This window comes from Schistocerca gregaria, chromosome 4 (genome assembly GCF_023897955.1).
Source record: "Schistocerca gregaria isolate iqSchGreg1 chromosome 4, iqSchGreg1.2, whole genome shotgun sequence".
Taxonomy (NCBI): domain Eukaryota; kingdom Metazoa; phylum Arthropoda; class Insecta; order Orthoptera; family Acrididae; genus Schistocerca; species Schistocerca gregaria.
The window spans coordinates 742,825,905-742,850,845 of record NC_064923.1 but is presented as its reverse complement, the minus strand read 5'-3'; the positions used below and the strand labels follow the sequence as shown (position 1 = coordinate 742,850,845).

At 42.0% G+C, this 24,941-nt stretch overlaps 1 protein-coding gene across 1 annotated transcript in view; it reads left to right on the top strand.

Annotated features, from left to right (window-relative positions):
- LOC126267898 (band 7 protein AGAP004871-like) overlaps nucleotides 1-24,941 on the top strand; it is a 395,199-nt gene that overhangs the window by 302,997 nt on the left and 67,261 nt on the right. Inside the window, exon 2 of the mRNA XM_049973209.1 lies at nucleotides 14,506-14,612. Within this exon, the coding sequence (XP_049829166.1) occupies nucleotides 14,506-14,612 (107 nt within the window). The remainder of the gene's footprint in view (nucleotides 1-14,505; nucleotides 14,613-24,941) is intronic.

The window sequence follows — 24,941 nt, the reverse complement described above, 5'->3', positions numbered from 1 at the left end:
GCCTTTCCACAGGACTACATCCAGCATCTCTACGATCGTCTCCATGGGAGAATAGCAGCCTGCATTGCTGCGAAAGGTGGATATACACTGTACTAGTGCCGACATTGTGCATGCTCTGTTGCCTGTGTCTATGTGCCTGTGGTTCTGTCAGTGTGATCATGTAATGTATCTGACCCCAGGAATGTGTCAATAAAGTTTCCCCTTCCTGGGACAATGAATTCACGGTGTTCTTATTTCAATTTCCAGGAGTGTATATAGCACGATTATTCTTGAAAATGCTGTCTCATCACAATTCATCCCAAACAGCTAACGATAGAAAACTTGATATTTGGAGGAGATGTGGATTTTATATTGTGGGCGTCTTTTAAGAAGGTTTTCCGAAATTCCAACACTAAGGTGGTGTAAGACGGGATGAAGGTTTTTTTTTTTAAAAAAAAATGTCGCTATTAAAGCAATGTCGAAGGTAGACCGTAGAAAATTGGTATTGGCTTTCTCAGTCAGAAATAAAGGAACATGTGTTTCAGAAATTTTGGAATTTTAACCCCATGGAGTTGAAAACATATCATTGTTAAGTAACTATTAAAGTATTTTTAAAGCTATATCTATGAGCACTAGTTTCTGACGTCTCGGTTACAAATTACAAAAATGCGTGGAAATTTAACCCCTAAGGAGGTGAAACAGAGGATGAAATTTTTAATGAAAATATCTTATTATGAAAGCATTTTTTTTAAAATCTATGAAAATTTAAATTCGGCGCCTCAGTTAGAAACAGAAAAAAATGTGTTTCACTGGTTTAGGAAATTCAATCCCTACGTGGGTGAACAAAGGATGAAAGCAGTTTTAAAGCTAAATTTTTGAAAATTGGTGTTTGACTCCTCGATTACAGATGAAAAAATACGAGTTTCATTATTTTTGGAAACTGAATCCTTAAGGAGGTGAAATAGGATCAGAGTGACTCACTGACTCTTCATCTTCCAGCGCAAACAAGTAAGGATAGAAACCTGAAGTTTGGAAAGTCTGTGGGTCTGATACTGCAGCGATCGTTTGAGAAGGGATTGTTCGAAATTCCACTCCTACGGAGTAAAATAGAGGATGAAAGGCTGAAAGTATGTTGCTGTTAAGGGAATTTTGAAGCTAGAACTACAAAAACTGTTATTTGGTTTCTCACTCAGAAAATAAAAAATACATATTTCAGCATTTTTGGAAATTCAACCACTAAGGAGCTAAAAAAGAGAGTGAAAGCTTTTTGAACATAAATAACTACTAAAGAACTACTAAAAGATTTTTAAGGCTACATCCGGGAGAGTTGGTTTTTGACTTCTCGCTCAGATATAAAAAAAATACGTGTTTCAGTGTTTCTGAAAAATGGCTCCCTAAGAAAGGCCAGTAGGGAATGAACATTTTTAAGAAAATAATTAGTTACATTAAAAATTTTGAAGCTAAATTTATTAAATTGGTTTTTCACTTCTCGATTAAATGTAAACAAATTTTGTTAGTGGATGAAAATTGCTATGGAAACACCTCCACAAGAACGCAGAAGGAATGATTTACAAAAACTTTGGACTCCAGCTACCATAATCGCTTTTTATCAGAAATACGTTCAGAAAAAAACCTTGCCTATATGACCGTCATTAGAGTGGAAAGCTTAGAAGATTTTGCAGTTTGTGAACAAAATAAAAAAAGATTAGATAAAATAAAAACAAAACAAAACAAAAAATGTCTGCTAGTGAAACAGCGGGTGCTAATCTAATATATGTAATCTGTTTATGTGAGTTACCTTTCAATAATATATTTCATAAATATTTCTGTAAGGGAGAGTGCTATACCTGTAGGATACTGACGGATTTTAGAATAACGTGAAGGAATGTGTGCTAGAGACCGTCGTAAGCGGCTTCCACCATTTGCTATAGTTATTGTTCTTGCTAGAAACGAGACTGTGTTTTGCACAGCACTTGTAAATACGCGAGGCTTTCAATAAGTAATGCCACACATTATTTTTTCTGAAAGCAGGTTGCTTTTTATTCACGATTCCATTACAGCGTATTACATCATCATAAGAGCAAAAGAGGTTGCAGAAAGATTTAGAAAAGATATTTTTATGGTGCGAAGACGGGCAATAGACTCTAAATAATAAAAAGTTTGAGGTCATCCACATGATTGCTAAAAGCAATCCCTTAAACTTCGATTACAAGATAAACCAGTCGAATGTAAAGGCCGTACATCCAGCTAAATTCCTAAGAATTACAACTTAAATTGGAAAGAGCGCATAGAAAGTCTACGTCTACATCTACATGTATATTCTACAAATCACATTTAATTGCCTGGCAGAGGGTTCATCGAACCACCTTCACAATTCTCTATTATTCCAATCTCGTACAGAGCGGAAAGAACGAACACTTATATCTTTCTGTACGAGCTCTGATTTCCCTTAGTTTATCGTGGTGATCGTTTCTCTTTATGTAGGTCGATGTCAACAGAATATTTTCACATTCAGAGGAGAAAGTTTGTGAATTGAATTCCGTGAGAAGACTCCGTCGCAACGGAAAACGCCTTTCTTTTAATGATGTCCAGCCCAAATCCTGCATCATTTCAGTGACACTCTCTCCCATATTTCGCAACAATACAAAACGTGCTGCCCTTCTTTGAACTTTTTCGATGTACTCCGTCGGTCCTATCTGGTAAGGGTCCCACATCGTGGAGCAGTATTCTGAAAGAGGACGGACAAGCGTAGTGTAGGCAGTGTCCTTGGTAGATCTATTACATTTTCTAAGTGTCCTGCCAATAAAACGCAGTCTTGGGTTAGCTTTCCCTACAACATATTCTATGTGTTCCTTCCATTTTAAGTTGTTCGTAATCGTAATTCCCAGGTATTTAGTTGAATTTACGGCCTTTAGATTTGATTGATTTATCGTGTAACCGAAGTTTAACGAATTCCTTTTAGCACTCATGTAGATGACCTCGCACTTTTCGTTATTTAGGGTCAAATGCCAATTTTCGCACCATTCAGTATTTTTTTCCGAAGTTCCTTTACAAAAGAAGACGAAGTAAATATTCCAGAAGTCGAATCACGAATAACTGCCAACGTGAGTAACTTAGAAGTAGATATCCTCGGTGCAGCGAATCAGTTCAAAACATGTAAGAAAGGCAAGGCTTTCGGTCGAGACAGTATACAAAAAATGGCTCTGAGCACTATGGGACTTAACATCTATGGTCATCAGTCCCCTAGAACTTAGAACTACTTAAACGTAACTAACCTAAGGACATTACACAACACCCAGTCATCACCAGGCAGAGAAAATCCCTGACCCCGCCGGGAATCTAACCCGGGAACATGGACGCGGGAAGCGAGAACGCTACCGCACGACCACGAGCTGCGGATCTGACGTTGTACCAATCAGGTTCCTTTCAGAGCAGGCTGAAACAATAGCTCCGTATTTAGCAATCATATACAACCGCTTGCTCGTAGAAAAATCGGGACTCTGGAAAGTTGTACAACTGACACCAACGCTCAAGAAAGAAAATACTAGTAATCTGCTGAATTACAGACCCATATCACTAACGTCGATTTGCGGTAGGATTTTGGAACATGTACTGTGATCGAACATTATGAATCAAGTCGAAGTAAACGAGTTATTGACAAACAGCGGTTTGAGGCGCCATGTCACATATTGAGCGGCCCCTCCTCCCGGAGTTTCGAGTCCTCCCTCGGGCATGGATATGTGTGTTGTTCTTAACGTAAGTTAGTTTAAGTAGTGTGTAAGTCTAGGGACTGATGACCTCAGCGGTTTGGTCCCCTAGGAATTCACACACATTTGAATATTTTTTAATTTTATTTATTTATTTTTTTTTACAAACAGCCAACACGGATTCAAAAAACATCGTTCTTGTGAAAAAATAATTACCTCTTTGACACTTTCTGGCAAATTAAAACTTTGTGCCGGACCGAGACTCGAACTCCAGTTCTTGGTCCGGTCCGGTACACAGTTTCAATCTGCCAGGAAGTTTCATATCAGCGCAGACTCCGCTCTGGAGCGAAAATCTCATTCTAAAATTACGTCTTTATTCTCACGAAGTAATGAGTATTATCGGCAGTGGACGTAGAATTGATTCCATATTTTCAGATTTTCAGAAGGCTTTTCACACCGTTCCTCACAAGCTACTTAAAATTAATTTGATTGTCTACGGAGTTTCTCCTCAGTTACGTGACTGGATTCGAGATTTCCTGTCGGAAAGGTCACAGTTCGTCACAGCTGACGAAAAGTCATCGACTAAAACGGAAGTAATATCTATGAAATTACGACACTCAGCTGCTTACAGACGTTGACCTATGTCAACGGGGACAGATGAAAATGAGTGCTCCGACCGGGACTCGAACCCGGGATATCGCACTTACATGGCAGACGCTCTATCTATCTGCGCCACCGAGGATACAGAGGACAGTGCGACTGCAGGGATTTATCTCTGGCACGCGTCCCGCGAAACCCACATTCTCAACGTATTGTCCCGCACTACATTCGTAGTTCCCCCGCCCATTATACTCATTACTCACGGCGCGTTGCCGATTCCCGTAAGAGTTCGGGCACTGTTTGTGCATCCGCACAGAAGAAGAAGACGGTCAAGTGGCCGGTGAACTTTAATTATATACATATATACAAATATTGGTATCTGTTCTTTCAGACATATCCGTAAAAACAGATACCATCAGTAGCCACGCAGCTCGTTAGAATGAAATTACTATGAAATTACGACCCTTAGCTTCTTACAAACGTTGACATATGTCAGCGGGGACAGATGAAAATGTGTGTCCCGACGAGGACTAGAACCCGGGACCTACGGCAGACGCTCTAACTATCTAAGCCACCGAGGACACAGAGGACATGTCCGAAAGAACAGATACCAATATTCGTATATATGTATATGGTTAAGGCTCACCGGCGAATTGACCATCTTCTTCTTCTATGCGGATGTACAAACAGTGCCCGAACTCTTACGGGAATCGGCAACGCGCCGCGAGTAATGAGTATATTGGGCGGCGACACTACGGATGTAGTGCGTGGCTCAGATGGCTAAGTCCGCAGATCGTGGTCGTGCAGTAGTGTTCGCGCTTCCCGCGCCCGGGTTCCCGGGTTCGATTCCCGGCGGGGTCAGGGATTTTCTCTGCCTCGTGATGACTGGGTGTTGTGTGATGTCCTTTGGTTAGTTAGGTTTAAGTAGTTCTAAGTTCTAGGGGACTGATGACCATAGATGTTAAGTCCCATAGTGCTCAGAGCCATTTGAACCATTAAAAAAATTATTCGCTGCTCGGCCGCCGAGCCGGACGGAGGGCTGGGCTGGGCTGGCGCTAGGAGGGCTGGCGTAAACAGAGGCTGTGTGGCTGTTACGAAGGTCAGTAGAGCGCTTTGTTTACTTTGCAACTTTCAGTGGTTTAAAATGACAAAATGAACGAAATTAACTGTGAAAGAAGAGATACGGTTAGATTCACTTTTGATTGGACCTGTAAAAGACCAAAGGCTTTTGAGATCAAAAGGCGGCTTTCAGAAACAGTTAAGATCACAGGAGACGAACTTATTGGCGTTCATCTTTCTTTTATCTCCAATTCAGTCTTTTTGAAATTGATTTCCTCTGATTTGTGCTCCTCGATAGTTGACAAGTGTGGTGGCAAAATGAAATTTAATCATGCAGACAGAACCGTTAGTGACGTTATTGTTTCCCATGCTGCGCTAGGCATTCGAACAGTGAGAGTTTCCGAACTGCCGTTCGAGGTCGCTGCCGGACCAATCAATGCTGCTCTTCAGCCCTATGGTAGGGTTAAATCTAATATTGCAGAAAAATGGTCGGAGCAATATATGTTTCCGGTTTTGAATGGAGTTGGACAGATTACGATTGAGCTCTTACGTCATATCCCATCTTACTTGAATATCTGTGGCCATCGCGCTCTCATAATTTATGATGGGCAGCCACGGACTTGGGCGTTATGTAACGCCACAGGGCACGTCAGAAGTGAGTGCAGTAGAAGGCGTGTTCCTCAGTTACCGACTAACGAGGCGGCTGTTACGGGACAAGTTGTTAGCACGCAAGTGACGTACGCTGCCGCGGCAGCTAGCCGGGCCCCCTATCAACAGAGTATGGCCGAGCAGGCGGGACCATCCGACGCGCGCACGGAAGCGGGAAGCACCGCGGAGTTGACTAACGAGGACAATCAGAATCTGGCCAGTAATGACGTCACTGAGGACGCACCGCGCTTGCCCTCTGAGTCTGACAACTCTTCCAACGAGCGACAAGCTTCATCGATAATACCTGATGTAGACATGGCAGAGTACGAAGCGGTAGTTACACACGAAAGGGCCAACATCTCAGAGGGGACTACAGTGGATGGACATAAAGAGGAAGTGATACAACAGAAAACTTACAACCACACAGATGACAGGACACCACAGACAGGTTCAGGAAAGGTCAAAGGCAAAGGAGGGGCGCAAGAAGACGAACCAATGACACCACCCGTCTCACGTGTCGTAGAAACAGCAGCAACGGCCGACTCCGAAATTAACGGAGCTCAAAAATCTCCCGCCACGAAGGCGGGACAGGTGACTTCTCCTCGACCTTCCATGGAGTCGCCAGGAAGTTCACCAAAGGTTTCACCGACGATTTCACTGAAATCATCAAAAAATAAAAAAGAGACGAAGAGGACATCAAACTGCAGAGAATTTGGCCCCTCCTTTAAGAGAGCGGCTGAGGAAGATACAGGAGACCGAAGAAAAGGACGAAGATACACAAAAGGAAGCGGTCGGCGAGCGGACCGGAACAAGGGACAAGAACGGGCTGACACGCCATCCGGAATATATGAATCCTTGCATGACAATACGACATCAGATATGGACAATGAAACCCGACTTGGACAAGAACATGGACACGACATCACCGAGCCACGATTTAATTGGGCGGACGAAAAGGAGGATCAGACCGATGCAATGGTAGCGGAAGGGGTTTTTGAGGAAGAATTTTTTTATTAAAAATTGTCACATCGAACTCTAAGAAGAAAGAAAAAAAGAAAAGCGAAGGAAAACCGTCAATGGAATAAAAGCAAAATAAAATAACACTGTAATATCTAACCGGAAGTTATTGTACGCGGCTCCAATACCGTGTCCTCTGTTTACTGTCTTGTAGCGTCTCACAGTGGAACATACATATAACGTGACCACCTTAAACATAAACGAAATTCAGAGTGAAGCAAAGGTAGCTGCACTGAAGGACTTTCTGTATCAGTCAGATACAGATATCGCCTTCCTGCAGAAAGTGAATGTCAAAGAATTGTATGTTTCAGGGTACAAAGAGGTGTTGAATGAGGCTCCAGAAAACGCGTGTGGAACAGCCATCCTTGCTAAAGAAGGGATCGAGATGACATACGTGTGCCTTTTAGAGTCGGGGAGGGGAATTAGCTGCAACATTTTTAACACGCACCTTCAGGCAACAATGCGAGACGAGAGAGCGCAGCCTTTTTTACAAGTGACATTTTATTTCTGCTCCATGAAAACCCTGCAGAAATTGTCATTGGTGGAGATTTTAATTGCGTTTTAAATAAAAAGGATCAGCGACCAAATTTTAACTTCTCGCAAGAACTGCAGGCGTTGGTCACCAACATGAAGTGGTTTGACGTGTGGGAAATAAAATATCCGACGCTGGTTCGCTTCACATATATGACTGGTGCTACACAGAGCAGAATCGACATATGTCACCCCCACTTTAGACACTAAAGTCAGTAGTACCGAGGTGATACCAGCTGCCTTCTCTGACCACATCTGAGTGAGGTGCAGCATCAAATTAACAAAAGACATATTGGGGTCGCCCACTATGGAAATTAAATATCAGTACCCTCTCTGAAAACGCTCTAGCTTTAAAGATGCAAGAAACCTGGCAGTCTGTTTTAAGGATGCGTACTAAATATAGAACAACTATTGAATGGTGGACTATGGCCGCTAAGAAAAAGATAAGAGCAGCGCTGATATCTTACGCCAAAGAAAGGGAAATGTGGTCAAGACACACAATGGAGTTTTACTCTCTTGCTTAAGAGACCTTTACGACCAACCAATGTCTCAAGACGTTTTTATCAGTATTAAAAACGTTAAAGTCAAGAGGGTACATTTGGAGGGATTACAAATCAAATCACACACTAGAACGACGGTGGAGGCAGAAAACACCTCCATCTACCACTTGATACAACACACAAAAAACAGAAGAAGAAATTTTATTACCAGCCTCAGAAAGGACGATAACAGAGTCCTGACAGAACAAAGGGATATCTTAACTGAAGCACATAGATTTTTTCAGCAATTATATTCTGGAAATGCTACTGACGACAACTCAGTACAAGAGTTTTTACAGAACTCCGGAATAGAGGCAGTTGTTACAGAGGAGGAGAACAGAGGTTTAACGTTGGAAATTACGAATGACGAGGTTTTTGATATACTCAAATCTTCACCTTCACGTAAGTCTCCAGGCCCAGACGGCCTGCCTGTGGAGTTTTATAGGACCTTTTGGCACCTAATAGGTTCCCAATTCACAGAAGTAGTTAATGACGTCTTGACGGGAGAGGAAATTCCTGCTGCTTTCAAGGAAAGTATAACTGTACTACTTCCAAAGGGAAGGAGTACGGACACGAAAGATATTACTAAAATGAGGCCGATCAGTTTAATGAACTCAGATTACAAGGTAGTTACGTGTAATTAAACAACGAATGGTACCGATTTTATAAAAATTCATTGGATGCCACCAGACGTGTCTCCCTCGACGTGCCATTTTTAAGACTGTATGTGAATATCGAGACATTATTTCTATTTTCTCATCATCGTCAGCGAATGGAGGCATTGCCTTCATTGATTTTGCTAAAGCGTTTGACAGAGTCAACTAAGGATATCTGTTCAGAACCTTGAAACACATAGGTTTCAATGATGGCAACTTAGCGGTTTTAATGAACATCGTCAGAGGCATACGAACGAAAATCTCGATCAATGGACAATATACTAATGAAGTATTGATATCTAGTGGAGTTCCTCAGGGAAGTCCCCTGTCCGTGTTGTTTTATGTGGTTTCTCTGGGACCCCTTTTACGGCTTTTGAACACAACCTTAGAAGGCATAGCAATAGCTGGGCTTAAGACGTTTTCAAATGCATACGCTGACGACGTGGGAGTTCCAGTAAGGAGCGATGATGACTGTTCCCAGTAAACAGAGAAGTTACTGCTTTATAGCAGGGCAACTGGTGCGAGGATAAATGAAACGAAAAGTTCCCTTTTAAATTTACAGGGTCTTGACAATGTGCAGCTACCGTGGCAAACAGGGTGGAGCGTCACACTGCTTTGGGCATAACTTTTTATAGTTGCCCATTAAGAACAACGGCTGCTAATTGGAAACAGGCGTTAGAAAAAATCAGAGGCAGCTTAATACTGCATGAAACGAGAGACTTAAATATCAAGCAAAGAATTAAACTAATAAACTGTGCAGTTCTTTCGAAAGCTGCATATGTCGCTCAGATTTTACCAACACCTCCAGACATAGCGAAATCTATAGTGAGCACAATCTGTCGATACGTATGGAAAGGCCATATTTTTAGAGTAGCAGTAGGAACTACTACATCGAGACCCGAAAACGGAGGCCTAGGGCTGACAGACCTTCGGAGGAAAAACACTGCCCTCTTCATTAAAAGAACCGTAAAACTTATAGAGACTCAGCCGAACAGCATAACTGCCGCTCTATTTGACCTTCTCAAACCCGGAAGCATGCAACCGCCAGTAGATGTTCACAACATAAATTACAACCTGAAGCATATTAAGGAATTTTATGTAGAATTAAGCTACTTGACATGCATTTTAACAGACAAAAATAACAGGACAAGTAAATATATAGTAGAAAAGTTACAATCACGCGAAACCCAAAATAAAATGGAGCTGAAGTATCCCAACAAAAACTGGGAAAAAATATGGACTAATATAAATAACAAAACACTGACTACGGAAGTGCAAGAATCATGGTACAAAGTTGTCAACAACATTATTAGTACCAATTCAATAGGACTACAAGCAACCAATGTGTGCCAAAAAGTCACAATTTGGACTCCATAAAGCATCGCTTCATCTGTAATGGAGACAAGAATATTTGGAATGACATTTTATTGCAAGTCGCTTCTCTCAAACGGACCGGTGGAAGAGAAATCACATTAAACGAAATACTCTTCCCAGAAGAAATTTCCTTTCCACCACAAAAAAACAATGTCATCTTGTGGCTATTCGGAAATTTTGTCAATTATGTTGTTAACAACAAAGGCAATGACAATCTACAAGAATATCGAGAATATATGAAAGACGAATACTTCAAAATATACCGGAACAAAGACCGTAAAAAGAAGTTCGGAAATATGATGCAAATTTTGTTTCAGAAAGAAGGCATCGGTTAATACCTAAATAATATGAAATCGACCTAACAAGATAGACTGCCAAAGTAGGGGATTGCTGTTGAGGGTGAAGTACGGGGGGACTTTGTGTGCCTCGGGACCGATACGGTAGCCGTGAAGGCCTCAACAGAACCCCGAAAAAGCATGTTTTCCCAAGAAGTAACAGGAGTCATGCCACAGCACAAGAATAGTAGGGAAAAACTATTCTCATGCAAAAAACGCGCATCACCCAAGAAGTTTAATTTCCTATCTCACTTTTTACTTTTGCTTCTCTCTCGCTTGTGTTTAAATTCTAATGGAAGAATATTTTGCGTTCCGTTAATGCGGCCAATAGTATTATAGAGAGAGTTATTTTCACCGCAATCAATTCGGTTTACAATTAAAAAAAAGAAAGATGGATAGAGCGTCTGCCATGTAAGCAGGAGATCCCGTGTTCGAGTCCCGATCGGGGCACACATTTTCATCTGTACCCGTTGACATATGTCAACGCCTGTAAGCAGATAAGGGTTGTAATTTCATTCTAACGAGCTGCATGGTTACTGATGGTATCTGTTCTTTCCGACATGTCTGAAAGAACAGATACCAATATTCGTATATATGTATATAGAAGTAATATCTGTTGTTCCTGATCTACACAAACGTTTTAGGAGACAATCAAAGCGAACTCTCATTTACCGTCATATAAAGTCATCAGATAATCAAGAAGAATTGAAAAATGATTTAGACAAGATATCTATGTGGTGCAAAAAAGTGGCAGTTCACTCTATATCGTGGAAAGTATGAAATCATCCACATGAGGGCTAACAAGCATCAACGAAATTTGAGTTACACGATAAACCACACAAATCTGAAGGCTGTAAATTCAACTAAATACTTAGAGATTAGGATTACGAATAATTTAAATTGAAACGATCACGTAGATAATGTTATTCAATTAACTACTTAGCGATTAAAATTACGAATAACTTAAATTGGAACGATCACATAGAGAATGTTGTCGGGAAAGCAAACCAGAAACTGCAAGTTATTAGCAGAACGCTTAAGAACGCTTAGAAAATATAACAGGACTACTAAAGAGAGTGCTTACACTACGCTTCTCCGCCCTCTTCTGGAGTACTGCTATGTAGTGTGGGATCCGCATCAGGTGTTGTTGACGGAGAACATCGAAAAAGTTCAAAGAAGGGCAGCTCGGTTTGTATTACCGTGAAACGGGGACAGAATGCCACGGATATGATACATGAGTAATTAAAACAAGTGTGTTGTTCGCTGCGGCAGAACCTTCTCATGAAATTTCAGTCGCCAACTATCTCCTCAGTGCGTGAAAACATATTTTTGGTGCCCACATACACAAGGACAAATTATCATCTTAATAAAACAGGAGAAATCAAAGTTCGCGGGGAAACATTTATATGTTCATTTTTCCCGCGCGCTCATCGACAGATGGAGCGGTAGAGAAATGTCTTAAAGTTGGTGCGACAAACCCTCTACCGGGCACTTAATTGTGAATTTCAGAGTAATTCTGTCGACATGTAGATGTAGATATAGATGAATATATTTTTTCTATTTATGCAGATGTTTTCTTCCAAATTTGGATCATGTTATCTGTAAGCAAATTGTTCAAATATTTTCTTTGTCATTACTTCCACTTTGGTTCTACTATTCTGCATTAATACAATACTTTGGTTCTACTATTCTGCATTAATACATCCATCATTCTCTGATTTTGTTTTTGGGATGGTCTTCCACCACGGCTTCCCACCTTGTTTGTCTTCTTGGTTTATAAACATATCACTGAGCCGCCATTAACACCACACGCCAATCTGCAGACCGTTAGTTAGTTTCTTGTTCCATAGATCATTTCTATGATTAATCGGAACGATGTTAAACGAATCACTTCCCATTAATATTACCGGTATGCAGTCATGTAAATGTAGCTACATGAAGCACATTTTAAAACTTCTATTCCTTTTTTTTTTACAAAATGTGAATTACTAAGTCCTACCCACTACCTTCTACATATTATGAAAACACAAAGTTGTCAGGTGGTAACTTTATTAGTTTGTTTTCAAATTTGTCATTTTCTAACCAATCAAAACTTTTGGGATTCTGCAGTCCTTTTTCTGCTAAAGTCAACATTAATGTGGAAAAACGAATATAATTTTTTGTCTCCGGTATTGTAATTACGTAGCAGAGACTGGAGGAATACCGACATATCAGGCAATACCGGCACCATCTTTTTCTCAGTTGAGTTGCGTTGCAATTAGTGGGAAACAGTGCTGCAGTATAGCGGATTATACCATAATTAGGATGCAGAGACGACCACCTATTGTAAACGACAGTCTTACTGTAGCATTATAAATTGTTATTATGTAATTTTTATGTTATTTTTACTCTTTGCTTAAACTGAGGTAGGCACTTCAAAACCTTTTTAACGGTAATAATTGTAATTTAGGTACATAATATATTTTCTAGTGTCTTAGCATGGGTTTTGTAACATTTCGAGCATAAGCAAACGCATTAAAGACTAGACTCCTCCATGGTGTCTGAGTGAGGTAATATCGACAGGCGAATATGGAGTAGGGCTAATATAGACAGTGTATCGATGTTTACCTATGCTCTAACCTTGAGAAAAAACTTGTTCTCACTTAAGTAAAGTCTTATATTTAATTTCACGTGGCGAGGACAAGAAAACGGAAATCAAAGAGGGCTAAGTAGAGTGAATAAACCCCTTAAAAAAGGTGTTAGTTTAATAATGTCAGGGAGATTATTGAGCAGTGTGTCAAAGGAGCTGAACTTTATGATCGATTCGGACTAGAATTCTCCCTTGGGGAGAAAATCTTTTTTTATTCCTGAACAATTGCAAGAATTAGTCGTCCATGCGACTACATTGTTACAATCGTTCTATAACATTTACCTGGTTGAATTGCGGCGAATTGTCTGTAATCTTGAGAAAAACGTCAGTTACAAGTATCAACAAAGCTTCAGATCTCAATAAAGCTGAGCTGATTTTTTTTCCAACTTGAATACCATTCTTGAAAAACTGGCTGTGTATGTATTTTGATACATGTTAAGATAATAAAATGTGTTATTTTCTTAGAACAGGAATTCTATTCTGTCTGTATTTCCTACCTTTGCTGTTATCCACTGGGGGTGTCGAGATTATCCAGCCAGCCAAGGCAATGCCAAAAGGATGCGTGCTAGGCAAAATGTTTATGTAACTCTGAATGGATTCGACAGTTTTCGATTTTTCTGCTACAGCTATATGTCTAACATTCATGGGTCACACAGACCCTATGAATTTTTCCATAGAAGTGACATATCCAAAACAAAAGTAGAAGTCTCTTAAGTATCGGTATTCCCCGGTCTCCCTTACATCATTATTTGTTTTGGGGGAGTACGTACACCTGAAAGTGGTAGTTAAAATGCTTAACTGCTAAAACAGGTAGTCATAAGTGAGCCTCACATATTATTCTTACAGTACACTTCCTATGAACGAAAACTTCAGTTTTTCATTTAAGTCGTGCCATCCCATAACATTACTTCATGTGACATTGTTGAACGAAAATTCTTAAGATATGTTAACTTACTGTTTTGTCTCGTAATAAAATCTGCTGTGATTCGAATTAAACTAGTTGGTTCAAGAGCTGAAAATGTGTATTTCTCGGTTTAAATTCTCATCGTTACGGATACCTAATATTTTTGAAGTTTCCACCGTAGTTGCTATTTCCTCTCCGTGGGTAAGATTTATAAACGTTGTAACACCTTCAGATGTGCAAAACTGAGTATGTTGTGTCTGTTTGAAACTGATAGTGAAACAATGTGCAGAAACTACTCAATAATGTTTTCCAAGGGTAATTTTTCTGTATGTACTTTTGGACTGATTACAATACTGGTGTCATGTGCAAAAAGAACTAATTGTGATTGTATATTAGATGAGAGGTCGTTTACATAAATGAAAAACAGTATCGGACCAAAGTGTGAGCCTTGTGGAACCATATAAGTGGTTTGTGCCATGTCAGAAGAGCGTACCCTGTTTTCATTGCTTGGATTACGTTTGTTGCAGCTGACGAACCGGAACACGACTCCGGGCTGTGTGGGACCATCCTGACCGCCATATCCTGGGTCCTCGTCGTCCTCACGCTGCCCTTCTCTCTCTTTGTCTGCTTCAAGGTAATTACATAACAGCCGGCCGGAGTGGCCGAGCGGTTCTAGACGCTACAGTCTGGAGCCGCGGGACCGCTACGGTCGCAGGTTCGAATCCCGCCTCCGGCATGGATGTGTGTGATGTCCTTAGGTTAGTTTAGGTTTAAGTGGTTCTAAGTTGTAGGGGACTGATGACCTCAGATGTTAAGTCCCATAGTGCTCAGAGCCATCTGAACTATTTGAATTACATAACAACAATATCAATAGCATGTAACTCTTTACTTCCACATGATGATCAAGACGACGTACGTGTGCAATCCGTGATGTCTCGAGTGACCAGTACTCAAACGGCTGTGGAACTGGAATTTGTCTTCGACAAAAAAGCTTACTTGTTTGCATTGTTGTCGGCCAGAATTAAGAAACTTTTTCAGTCAGTTAGTTTACAGGTATTTTACATGACGCCCTATTGACAACACGTGAGCAAATTTTGAATTATTTTGCATTCCGCTAGAAAGGACGTAGGTGAGGTATTACACGCTAATCTTCAATAACTACCATTACAATTGAAAAATAATCTCCTTGACGTTTATGCTAGCGGATTCTTATGTTGTACAAGGGGCCATCAAAAAGTGTCCGTTCGAAGGCCGCACTAATAACTTGCCTGCAAGGCAATGCTTGTATAACCGCATCGGAGTTGTGCTGGGTTGCATACACGCTGCATCATCGCCCTCTGACGGAAATTATTTGATCGCTCACTTGATTTCCGTCAACGATAAAGTGAGTAAATAAATGAGAGGAGATAGCCACAGAAGGCAATGGTATGGATTGTAGAGGGGAAAATGAAACGAAACCAGCTATCTAGAAGATGGGCAACGCATTTTAAAGGCGGGCATCGAGTTCATGATTCCTCAAGACGGGTAATTTGGGAGACCATTGCTGTAATGAACATCAAATAAATAAATAAACACATTCGGGGTTACTGTACTTACAGTTTATTAACAATTAATACATCTTAAATCGTAGGATCCTTACAACTGCGAAAAATTGGAGTCCACAAGAAAATAAGCGAAGGAATTGAAATTGCGAACTTTCAGCGCCTATCAAAGGATGCAATCAGAGACGTTTGACTATACCGTGAGAAAGTTCAAAGTGTTCCTTACGACGTAGGCAGTGGTAGCACAGGTATCCTGAACAAACGTTTCAAAATTTGTCACCTACAGTGGAGCACTGCTGACAGAGAAAATATCCCGAAATTTATGGCGGAGCGATTAACATCTTGTGCAGAATTTCAGTGGACCCGAATTTGAAAGCTGTGGCAGTCAATCTGGAGTTTTTCTGTCGCTTCTCAAAAAGAAAGGAAGATAACGGTTAAGCCTCCAATAGATGAAGTGACAGAGACCGGACACAAACTGAGATTGAGGGAGGTTGGGGAAAGAAACTGTTCCGACAGTTGTCTGAAGCGATTTAGTAAAGTCACGTAAGATATCAATGTGGACGACGAACAGAGATATGAACTTACTTTCTTCCGAATGCAAATGTAGCGTACCGTATTAACCGCTGCGCAGCCTCGCTTGGTGTCGTCTCTTAACGTATTCCATTCCAGTATGACGTCCCAAACAAAAGCTCTTCTTCGGTGACTGCTACGTTAGTGTTACAGTATTCCTGAGGTGGCTGGAAGAAACGGTATAGGCCTTTGTCAGAAAATTTCCAAAAGATAGTTACGTTACATGCGCCAATGCACACAACCAATTGGCTACATGTGACTAGCGAAAGAAAGATAAACGGTGTCTTCACTGCAAGTGTAATTATTTAACTGCGTAAAAGTATAGCAGACAAATTTTGGATAAAAAATATTACGTAACTAATAACGAAAGCGCCAAAAGTGACAAATTTGCATTTAACCCTTTGCGTCCCAACAACATGAAAATAAATATAATTTTAAAATTCTTTCACAAAAGTAACGTTTGTTATCATAGTAAGGAACAAATACAAGAAGAAATTGGGAAAAAAAGTAGACGCTCAATTGTTTTATGGAGGTGATCTTTCTAACATAGTTTTCAAATTTTAAACAAAATTAACCTTTATAATTGTAGTAAGCAACGAATACAAGAAAAAATTCTTAAAAAGTAAACAGGAAAATATTTTGTAGAAGTAGTTTCACTTTGAAACCACAAGGACACACATTTTTCAAATATCCATCACTTAATGTGAAATATTTGAAAGGAAATTCGTATTATTCCTAGACACAATCACAAATATCAAAACTTCCGTCAACTCACAACACCTAAAACAAATTGCAGTCCTAAGTAACGAACAAAAATGGGCCTAAAATTTAATAAATTTTCTATCACACCTACATAGTGTCCCAGTGGTTTTATTTTGATAATACTCTTAAAAACAGTAGTAAAAACTCAAATTTACGTTACAGTGACTTAGATTTTCTTATTTGCACTGTCAATGATCTCGTCAGTATGGCCACTATAACAAAAAGAGCATGTCGCTGTCTGCTACAGTCACGCTGCACATTTCCGCGCCGGCCGCGGTGGTCTAGCGGTTCTAGGCGCGCAGTCCGGAACCGTGCGACTGCTACGGTCGCAGGTTCGAATCCTGCCTCGGGCATGGATGTGTGATGTCCTTACGTTAGTTAGGTTTAAGTAGTTCTAAGTTCTAGGGGACTAATGACCACAGCAGTTGAGTCCCATAGTGCTCAGAGCCATTTGAACCATTTGAACCATTTCCGCCCCGAATGTTGATTTGAACGCTAAAAGTAACTGCTACGATGCACTAGGTTTGTGGAAGTACCTCAGTATACCGTAGCTGTGCCTGTGTTGGTACAGCAACGCTGGTTTCGTTCTAAAGGTACTGGCACTTCATAAAAATAATAATTAAGAAAATGGTGGTTTCAGCCAGGAACCACTGGTACTCAAAGTGTTGACTAGGTACCGCACCGTTTATATCTCGTCCTTCAGCTATGACAATTACTTTAATTTTCGATGACGACGTTGACAGTAATTTAAGCAAGAAGTAATCTGCTCTGTATTTCGTTTTTCTGCTGCTTAACGCCTGAAGAAAGGCAATCTCGCAGTTCTATGTTGTGTTACAGGTAATAGGAATAGGTTCCTGAGGCATGCGCTTGGTTTCATCAGCGAGTACAGATCGATAATACAAACTGTAGGTAGATCACAGGTCAGTGCTAAACAGCTTGCTTGTTTTGTTAGCAAGCAAGTCGTTGCTTTCGACAAGACTGAGTCTTAAATGAACTCACTGCAATCCGGGTCACTCATTTCTCTGAAAAACGTTTCACTTAGAGCAACTTTCCATTGGCGACATGCCGTATTTGTGAAGTTAGCCAGGTAACATTGCATTCGGGTGTACAGTCCTGTATAGCTTGTTAGTTAATTATTTACTTTAGTTACTTGTCCTGTAGATAATATTCACGGTAAAATTTACTATCTTGAACTGTATATAGGCTTTTTTCTATCCAAATCCATACTCTACAAACCGCTGTGAAGTGCATGGCAGAGGGCTCTTCCCACTGTAGCAGTTATTAGTGCTTTTTTCCTGCCCCATTCACCTATGGAATGTGGGAAGAACGACTGTTTTAACGCCTCTGTGTGCGTTGTAATCGGTCTAATCTTGTCTTCACTGTCCATACTGGTGCAATATGTAGAAGGACGTAATACACTCCTGGAAATGGGAAAAAGAACACATTGACACCGGTGTGTCAGACCCACCATACTTGCTCCGGACACTGCGAGAGGGCTGACGCAAGGCACAGCGGACACACCAGGAACCGCGGTGTTGGCCGTTTAATGGCGCTAGCTGCGCAGCATTTGTGCACCGCCGCCGTCAGTGTCAGCCAGTTTGCCGTGGCATACGGAGCTCCATCGCAGTCTTTAACACTGGTAGCATGCCGCGACAGCGTGGACGTGAACCGTATGTGCAGCTGACGGACTTTGAGCGAGGGCGTATAGTGGGCATGCGGGAGGCCGCGTGGACGTACCGCCGAATTGCTCAACACGTGGGGCGTGAGGTCTCCACAGTACATCGATGTTGTCGCCAGTGGTCGGCGGAAGATGCACGTGCCCGTTGACCTGGGACCGGACCGCAGCGACGCACGGATGCACGCCAAGACCGTAGGATCCTATGCAGTGCCGTTGGGGACCGCACCGCCACTTCCCAGCAAATTAGGGACACTGTTATTCGTGGGGTATCGGCGAGGACCATTCACAACCGTCTCCATGAAGCTGGGCTACGGTCCCGCACACCGTTAGGCCGTCTTCCGCTCACGCCCCAACATCGTGCAGCCCGCCTCCAGTGGTGTCGCGACAGGCGTGAATGGAGGAACGAATGGAGACGTGTCGTCTTCAGCGATGAGAGTCGCTTCTGCCTTGGTGCCAATGATGGTCGTATGCGTGTTTGGCGCCGTGCAGGTGAGCGCCACAATCAGGACTGCATACGACCGAGGCACACAGGGCCAACACCCGGCATCATGGTGTGGGGAGCGATCTCCTACACTGGCCGTACATCTCTGTTGATCGTCGAGGGGACTCTGAATAGTGCACGGTACATCCAAACCGTCATCGAACCCATCGTTCTACCATTCCTAGACCGGCAAGGGAACTTGCTGTTCCAACAGGACAATGCACATCCGCATGTATCCCGTGCCACCCAACGTGCTCTAGAAGGTGTAAGTCAACTACCCTGGCCAGCAAGATCTCCGGATCTGTCCCCCATTGAGCATGTTTGGGACTGGATGAAGCGTCGTCTCACGCGGCCTGCACGTCCAGCACGAACGCTGGTCCAACTGAGGTGCCAGGTGGAAATGACATGGCAAGCCGTTCCACAGGACTACATCCAGCATCTCTACGATCGTCTCCATGGGAGAACAGCAGCCTGCATTACTGCGAAAGGTGGATATACACTGTACTAGTGCCGACATTGTGCATGCTCTGTTGCCTGTGTCTATGTGCCTGTGGTTCTGTCAGTGTGATCATGTGATGTATCTGACCCCAGGAATGTGTCAATAAAGTTTCCCCTTCCTGGGACAATGAATTCACGGTGTTCTTATTTCAATTTCCAGGAGTGTATATGTAGGGGGTTATAGTATATTCCTAGAACCATCGTTTAAAGCCGGTTCTCGAAACTTCATAAGTACCCTTTCTCGGCATAAATTGAGTCTGTTTTCAAGTGCTGACAGTTCAGTTTATTCAACATCTCTGTAACATCCACGGGTCAGACAAACCTGTGACAATTCGTGCTGTCATTCTATGTATACCCCCTGCTAGCCCTATTTAGTGCGAGTCCTACACTCTTAGCAACGGAAATGGGGTGATTTGTAAGCAATGTGATTGCATTTCTCCAGTATTCTACCAATAAGCGGAAGTCACACATATGCTTTACCTTCCACAGAGCCTATAATCGATTCCAGTCATGATTCGTTGACACTGTAGTCATAGGATACTACGATTATGTTTCGTAAAGTGCACAGTTTTACATTTTCGAACGTCTAAAGCAAGTTATAAATCTTTGCACCACTTTAAAATCCTATAAAGGGAACAAAGTACATGTGCAGTTTTTTTTTCAAACGGTATCTTCAAACAGTAGCTTGCTCGCCAGGTTTCGAGAGGGTGCGTTTCTGGATGAGGTATCAAATATATTGCTTCCCCCTACTTATACCTCCCGAGGATATCACGAGTGTAAAATTAGAGAGATTAGAGCGCGCACGGAGGCTTTCAGGCAGTCGTTCTTCTCGCGAACGATACGCGACTGGAACAGGAAAGGGAGGTAATCACAGTGGCATGTAAAGTGCCCTCCACCACACACCGTTGGCTGGCTTGCGGAGTATAAATGTAGGTGTAGATGTAGATCTTATTATACATAACTTCATCAGCAACAAAAAATGTTGTCTGAAAGGTCAATAATATACAACGTGAACGGCAATGGTCAAAATACGCTTCTCTGTGGCACATCCTGAATTACTTCAACATCTGTCGATAACCCTCCATCCAAAATAACATGCAGCGTCTTCCGTACCAAAAGTACAACTTCAGTTCAGTCACAATTTTCGCTTGATGTCAGACATTATCGAGCTATTGATAATCAGTTAAATTTGGTACTGAGTCAAATACTTTTCGGAACTCAATAAAGACGCCATATGACTGACTGCCTTGATCCAAGGCTTTCGATATGTCATCTGAGAAAAGTGTGAGTTGGGTTTCACATGATTGATGTTTTCGGAATCCATGCTGGTTGGTATGGAGGAGGTCACTCTACTCGTATTAGAGATAACTCATTACGTTTGAGCTCAGGAAATGTTCTAAGGTGCTTAAATAAATGGAGTTCAAAGATTCTGAATGGTAGTTATCTGTATCACTTCTGTCACCCTTCTTGCAGACGGGTGTCTGCAGCTCGTGGTCGTGCGGTAGCGTTCTCGTTTCCCACGCCCGAGTGCCCGGGTTCGATTCCCAGCTGGGTCAGGGATTTTCTCTGCCTCGTGATGACTGGGTGTTGTGTGATGTCCTTAGGTTAGTTAGGTTTAAGTAGTTCTAAGTTCTAGGGTACTGATGACCATAGATGTTAAGTCCCATAGTGCTCAGAGCCATTTGAATCAAGCAGACGGGTGCAATCTGTGCTTTCTTCTAATTATGGGGCAAGGGTTTTTGTTCAAGGGATCTACAGTTAAGAGAAATTCGCTACGGAATCTGGTAGAGATTCCACAAGGTCCTAGAGCTTTGTTAAGTTTAATTGGTTTCAGCTGTTTTTAAACACCACTGACACCAATATCTATATCATTCGTCTTTGCAGTAGTGTCAGAATTAATTTGAAGCCATATCCCTGAATATAGCTTTTCTGCTTTTGCTTTAATACCCTGTTTAGTCCATGAGTGTCTGGACACTAACTTCGATACCACTAACAACCTTTACAAATGACCATAATTTCTTTGAGTTTCTTGCGAGATTTTTCAATAATATAGTGCTACAGTTTTCGTTGAAGGTTTGACGCATCGCCCTCATGACAGCCAAAAGTGCTTCACTCAGCGTCTCTCTGCCTCTAGCCGTATGCTTTGTTTTACAATTATTATGCGGTAGTCTCCGTTTCTTTAGAAGTTCCTTCACAGCGGCTGTAGCCTATATCGTGAAGGGTCCCTCCCATCATCAACTGTTCTTCTAGGTGCATGCCAGCGATTCTTCCAAATTTGTGCGATAGTTCTTCTACATGCTCCGCTCCAGAGTGAAATGTTTCGAATTCGTTATTAAGATGCGACACCGACACCTCTTTATCTATAAGTGGTTTGTTGAGAATATAAATCCTTTTGCTTGTTTTAGTTGCTCTTTGCACTTCGGTAATCATTTTGCTGCAACCGCCTCGTGGTCACGGATACTAATTTCTATGTGAACAGCGTGAAAGAGACCAGGTCTATTTGTTGCTGTAACATCCATAATATTTCTGTCGCGTGTGGGCTTCCGAACAAACTGTTCTAGGTAACGCTATGCTTCCGGGTGTTCTGTCGAGCTATTCCCATTTTCTTCAGAATGTTTCGACGATCGACCCAGTTGTTCTTTCCAGGTGCGGCGAGTTTTGTTGTTATCTGTATTCATTGCCTGGTCTCCAATCAGACTGTCAACTATTGCTGCTACTTATGATCGAATTCGAGTCCCCTTTGATGCTCTTCTGTTTTCCAGAGATCGCATTTATATTTCGTGGAATGCAAATTGTCCCTGCGTTTTCCAGCTCTGGCGGATGTGTTGGCCTGTGAGATTGTATTAAATTGAGTATAGGATGTCAAGCGTTATTTAAATTGAAACGTTCATCCTTGTTTATAAGGTTTTCTGTCGTCTTTATTTCGACAGACTCATTAATTTTGCATTCGCTGAAACTTGATGTTTGCACCACGGTAATGGTCTCTTCGTGTTTCGTTTCAATATTATATTCGAGGCAATGCTCGGCGACAGCTGATTTGCTTTGTTGTTTATTTGTGTGTATGTCTATTGTTCCTTGTATATCTTCTCGACTGTTCCGAAAGTATGCCCCACGTAAAACACGCCATTCGCAAGGAAGGCGATAGACATCCCGTTTCCCGAGCTTTACATCGTTTGACATTACAAATAATAGTTTCATCTTAGCTGTAAGGAGCGAAATACACTGGATGCCATGTTTACGTAACAGTCTACACATCTTTCCTGATATTGAATCACCATAAGGTAAACAAGCGATTTTTGGCTTCTCTTCATCGGTCCCAACCTCTTTCCCAGACGTTCCCAATATTGGCTGAATTGTCCGTTCCATCTGATGGTCTGAGTACCCATTCCTTCACGACCCTATTCGTAAGTGTTCTGATTCTTTGGCGGGGCTCTCCTTGTCTTGCAAGTGTTCGGGCTCTATGGTCCAGAGTCTTTAGCATCTTTGTGAAGCATAGTAATGGCTTAGGCGTGGGGACAGAGGTCAGTGCGCGTAGACTTTCAGTTGCACATGGAGGAAAGGTAGTTGGTTCTCTTTTCGAGTTCCATCTTGAATTTTGTATTGCTATGGATAGAGTTTTAATGTTCCAGGAACTCTTGAAGCTTTTGCACAAACGTATCGTCCATATATCGCTAGAAACACGTCGCTTTTGACTTGGCGGATATTAGTGCCTTTGGTTCAAAGTATTCCATGTACATGTTCGCCACGACAGACGATAAAGGACTACGCACCGCCATGTCATCGTTTTGTTTATAATACTATATTTTCCGTCGAACAAGAAATAAGTTGACGTCAGAGTGTGCCTAAAGTGGAAACAACTCGGCAGAACACCCGGAAGTGCACCATTCATCAATCACGCCACGAAAACTTCAGTGTTCCAGGTAGTTCCCAGAGAGCAAACCATTCACATATTCTCCCAGCTCGATGAGCTTCCCTGTTGTCTTCATGTGCCTGTGTGAGCAATGTCCTCTTACGTGGTGACCAACTACACATGTTCATTGCGTGCAGTTCCTGTCGCTGTGTTATCTCACTAACAGGTTGGGATCGATCTTCATTCACAGTCTGCAGCAATTTCTGTCGGGTTTGGAAGCTATTTTGATTCACCTTCACCGGACCAACTCACTCAGCATCTTTTTTTTCCTGCAACAATTCTGATGTCATGACGACGTGTGTTACACCACTGTTTGTAGAGACGCTGAACAGTCCGCTGTGAAACACCAACAAATCCGGTAACTTTACACACTGTATGGCCATGGGCACGGTTAAACCCGATTCCCCTCTCTGCCACTCTGTCACATTTACCCACGTTTACGTCCAATGTCCGCTTGAAATATATATATGACTCACTGATCGTTACCGCCTTAGGGTCACGTGCAGGCAGAGCGCTTGCGGCTGAGCAAGACAGGATCCCTGTGCCGTCTGTTGAGGCTTAATGATTCATCTGTGCGTGCGCTCTGGGGCGCTTATTTCCATCATGAGTGGGATTCCGAATTGTTCGTTGTTGGTAGCTTTCAGAAAACGCATTCGGTAATGTTTTGGAGGACGTATTGTCACGTCTAACAGTAACAAAATTGTAATCCTCCTAGTTGACTGTTGGATGATTAATGTCTCCATCAGTGATTACAGTATGATTGCGGAACTTCCGTACAAACGAATTCAAGTTTTCTCATACATCAGCAGGTGTATCTGGTGGTTGGTAGAAGACTCCAGTTACAATTTTATGCTCCTGATACCGAGTCTTGTCCAGATAACCTCTAATGCAGGTTCAATTTCTATCTCGAAGGGTACGAGTTTCTTGTATACTGCGACAAATATACCGCCTCCATCCCCCAACATCTTATCCTTTCAATATACACTTAAATTTTCCTCAAAAATCTCACCGCCATAAATTTCAGGTTTCAGCCAGCTTTCTGTACCTAGCTCACAAGCTTCTCTGCTTTTCAAGAGTTCTTCATACTCTGGCACTTGGTTGTGAATGCTTCGGAAGTTGACTACTAGGATTCTAATACTCTCGCCTGTGGGGCGCACTCTTACAGCTGTGGGTCTCCTACAGCTTTCGTTATCTGGACTGAATGAAGAGTCGCCTAATTTAAGAACTCCCTGTGTGCACCCCATTGTCAGTCAGCTACCTGTGTAGCAGTCTTTGATATGTAGTACACACCTGATCCGTTTAGGGGGACAGTTCTCATACCTACAGCGCAAAACCGGGAAGTCGCATCCCAGTTTGTTACAGAGCCTTCAAAGTCACTGGTTCAGTCCTTCCACTCAGAACCAGGATACGACGGCCTATTCTGGGGAAATGCTCCAAATTGTGAGCTTCTAATTACACATATGATCCAAGTATGACCTCATAACCCAGACAATAGGCATCGTTTGTTCCAATTTGCAGCCGGC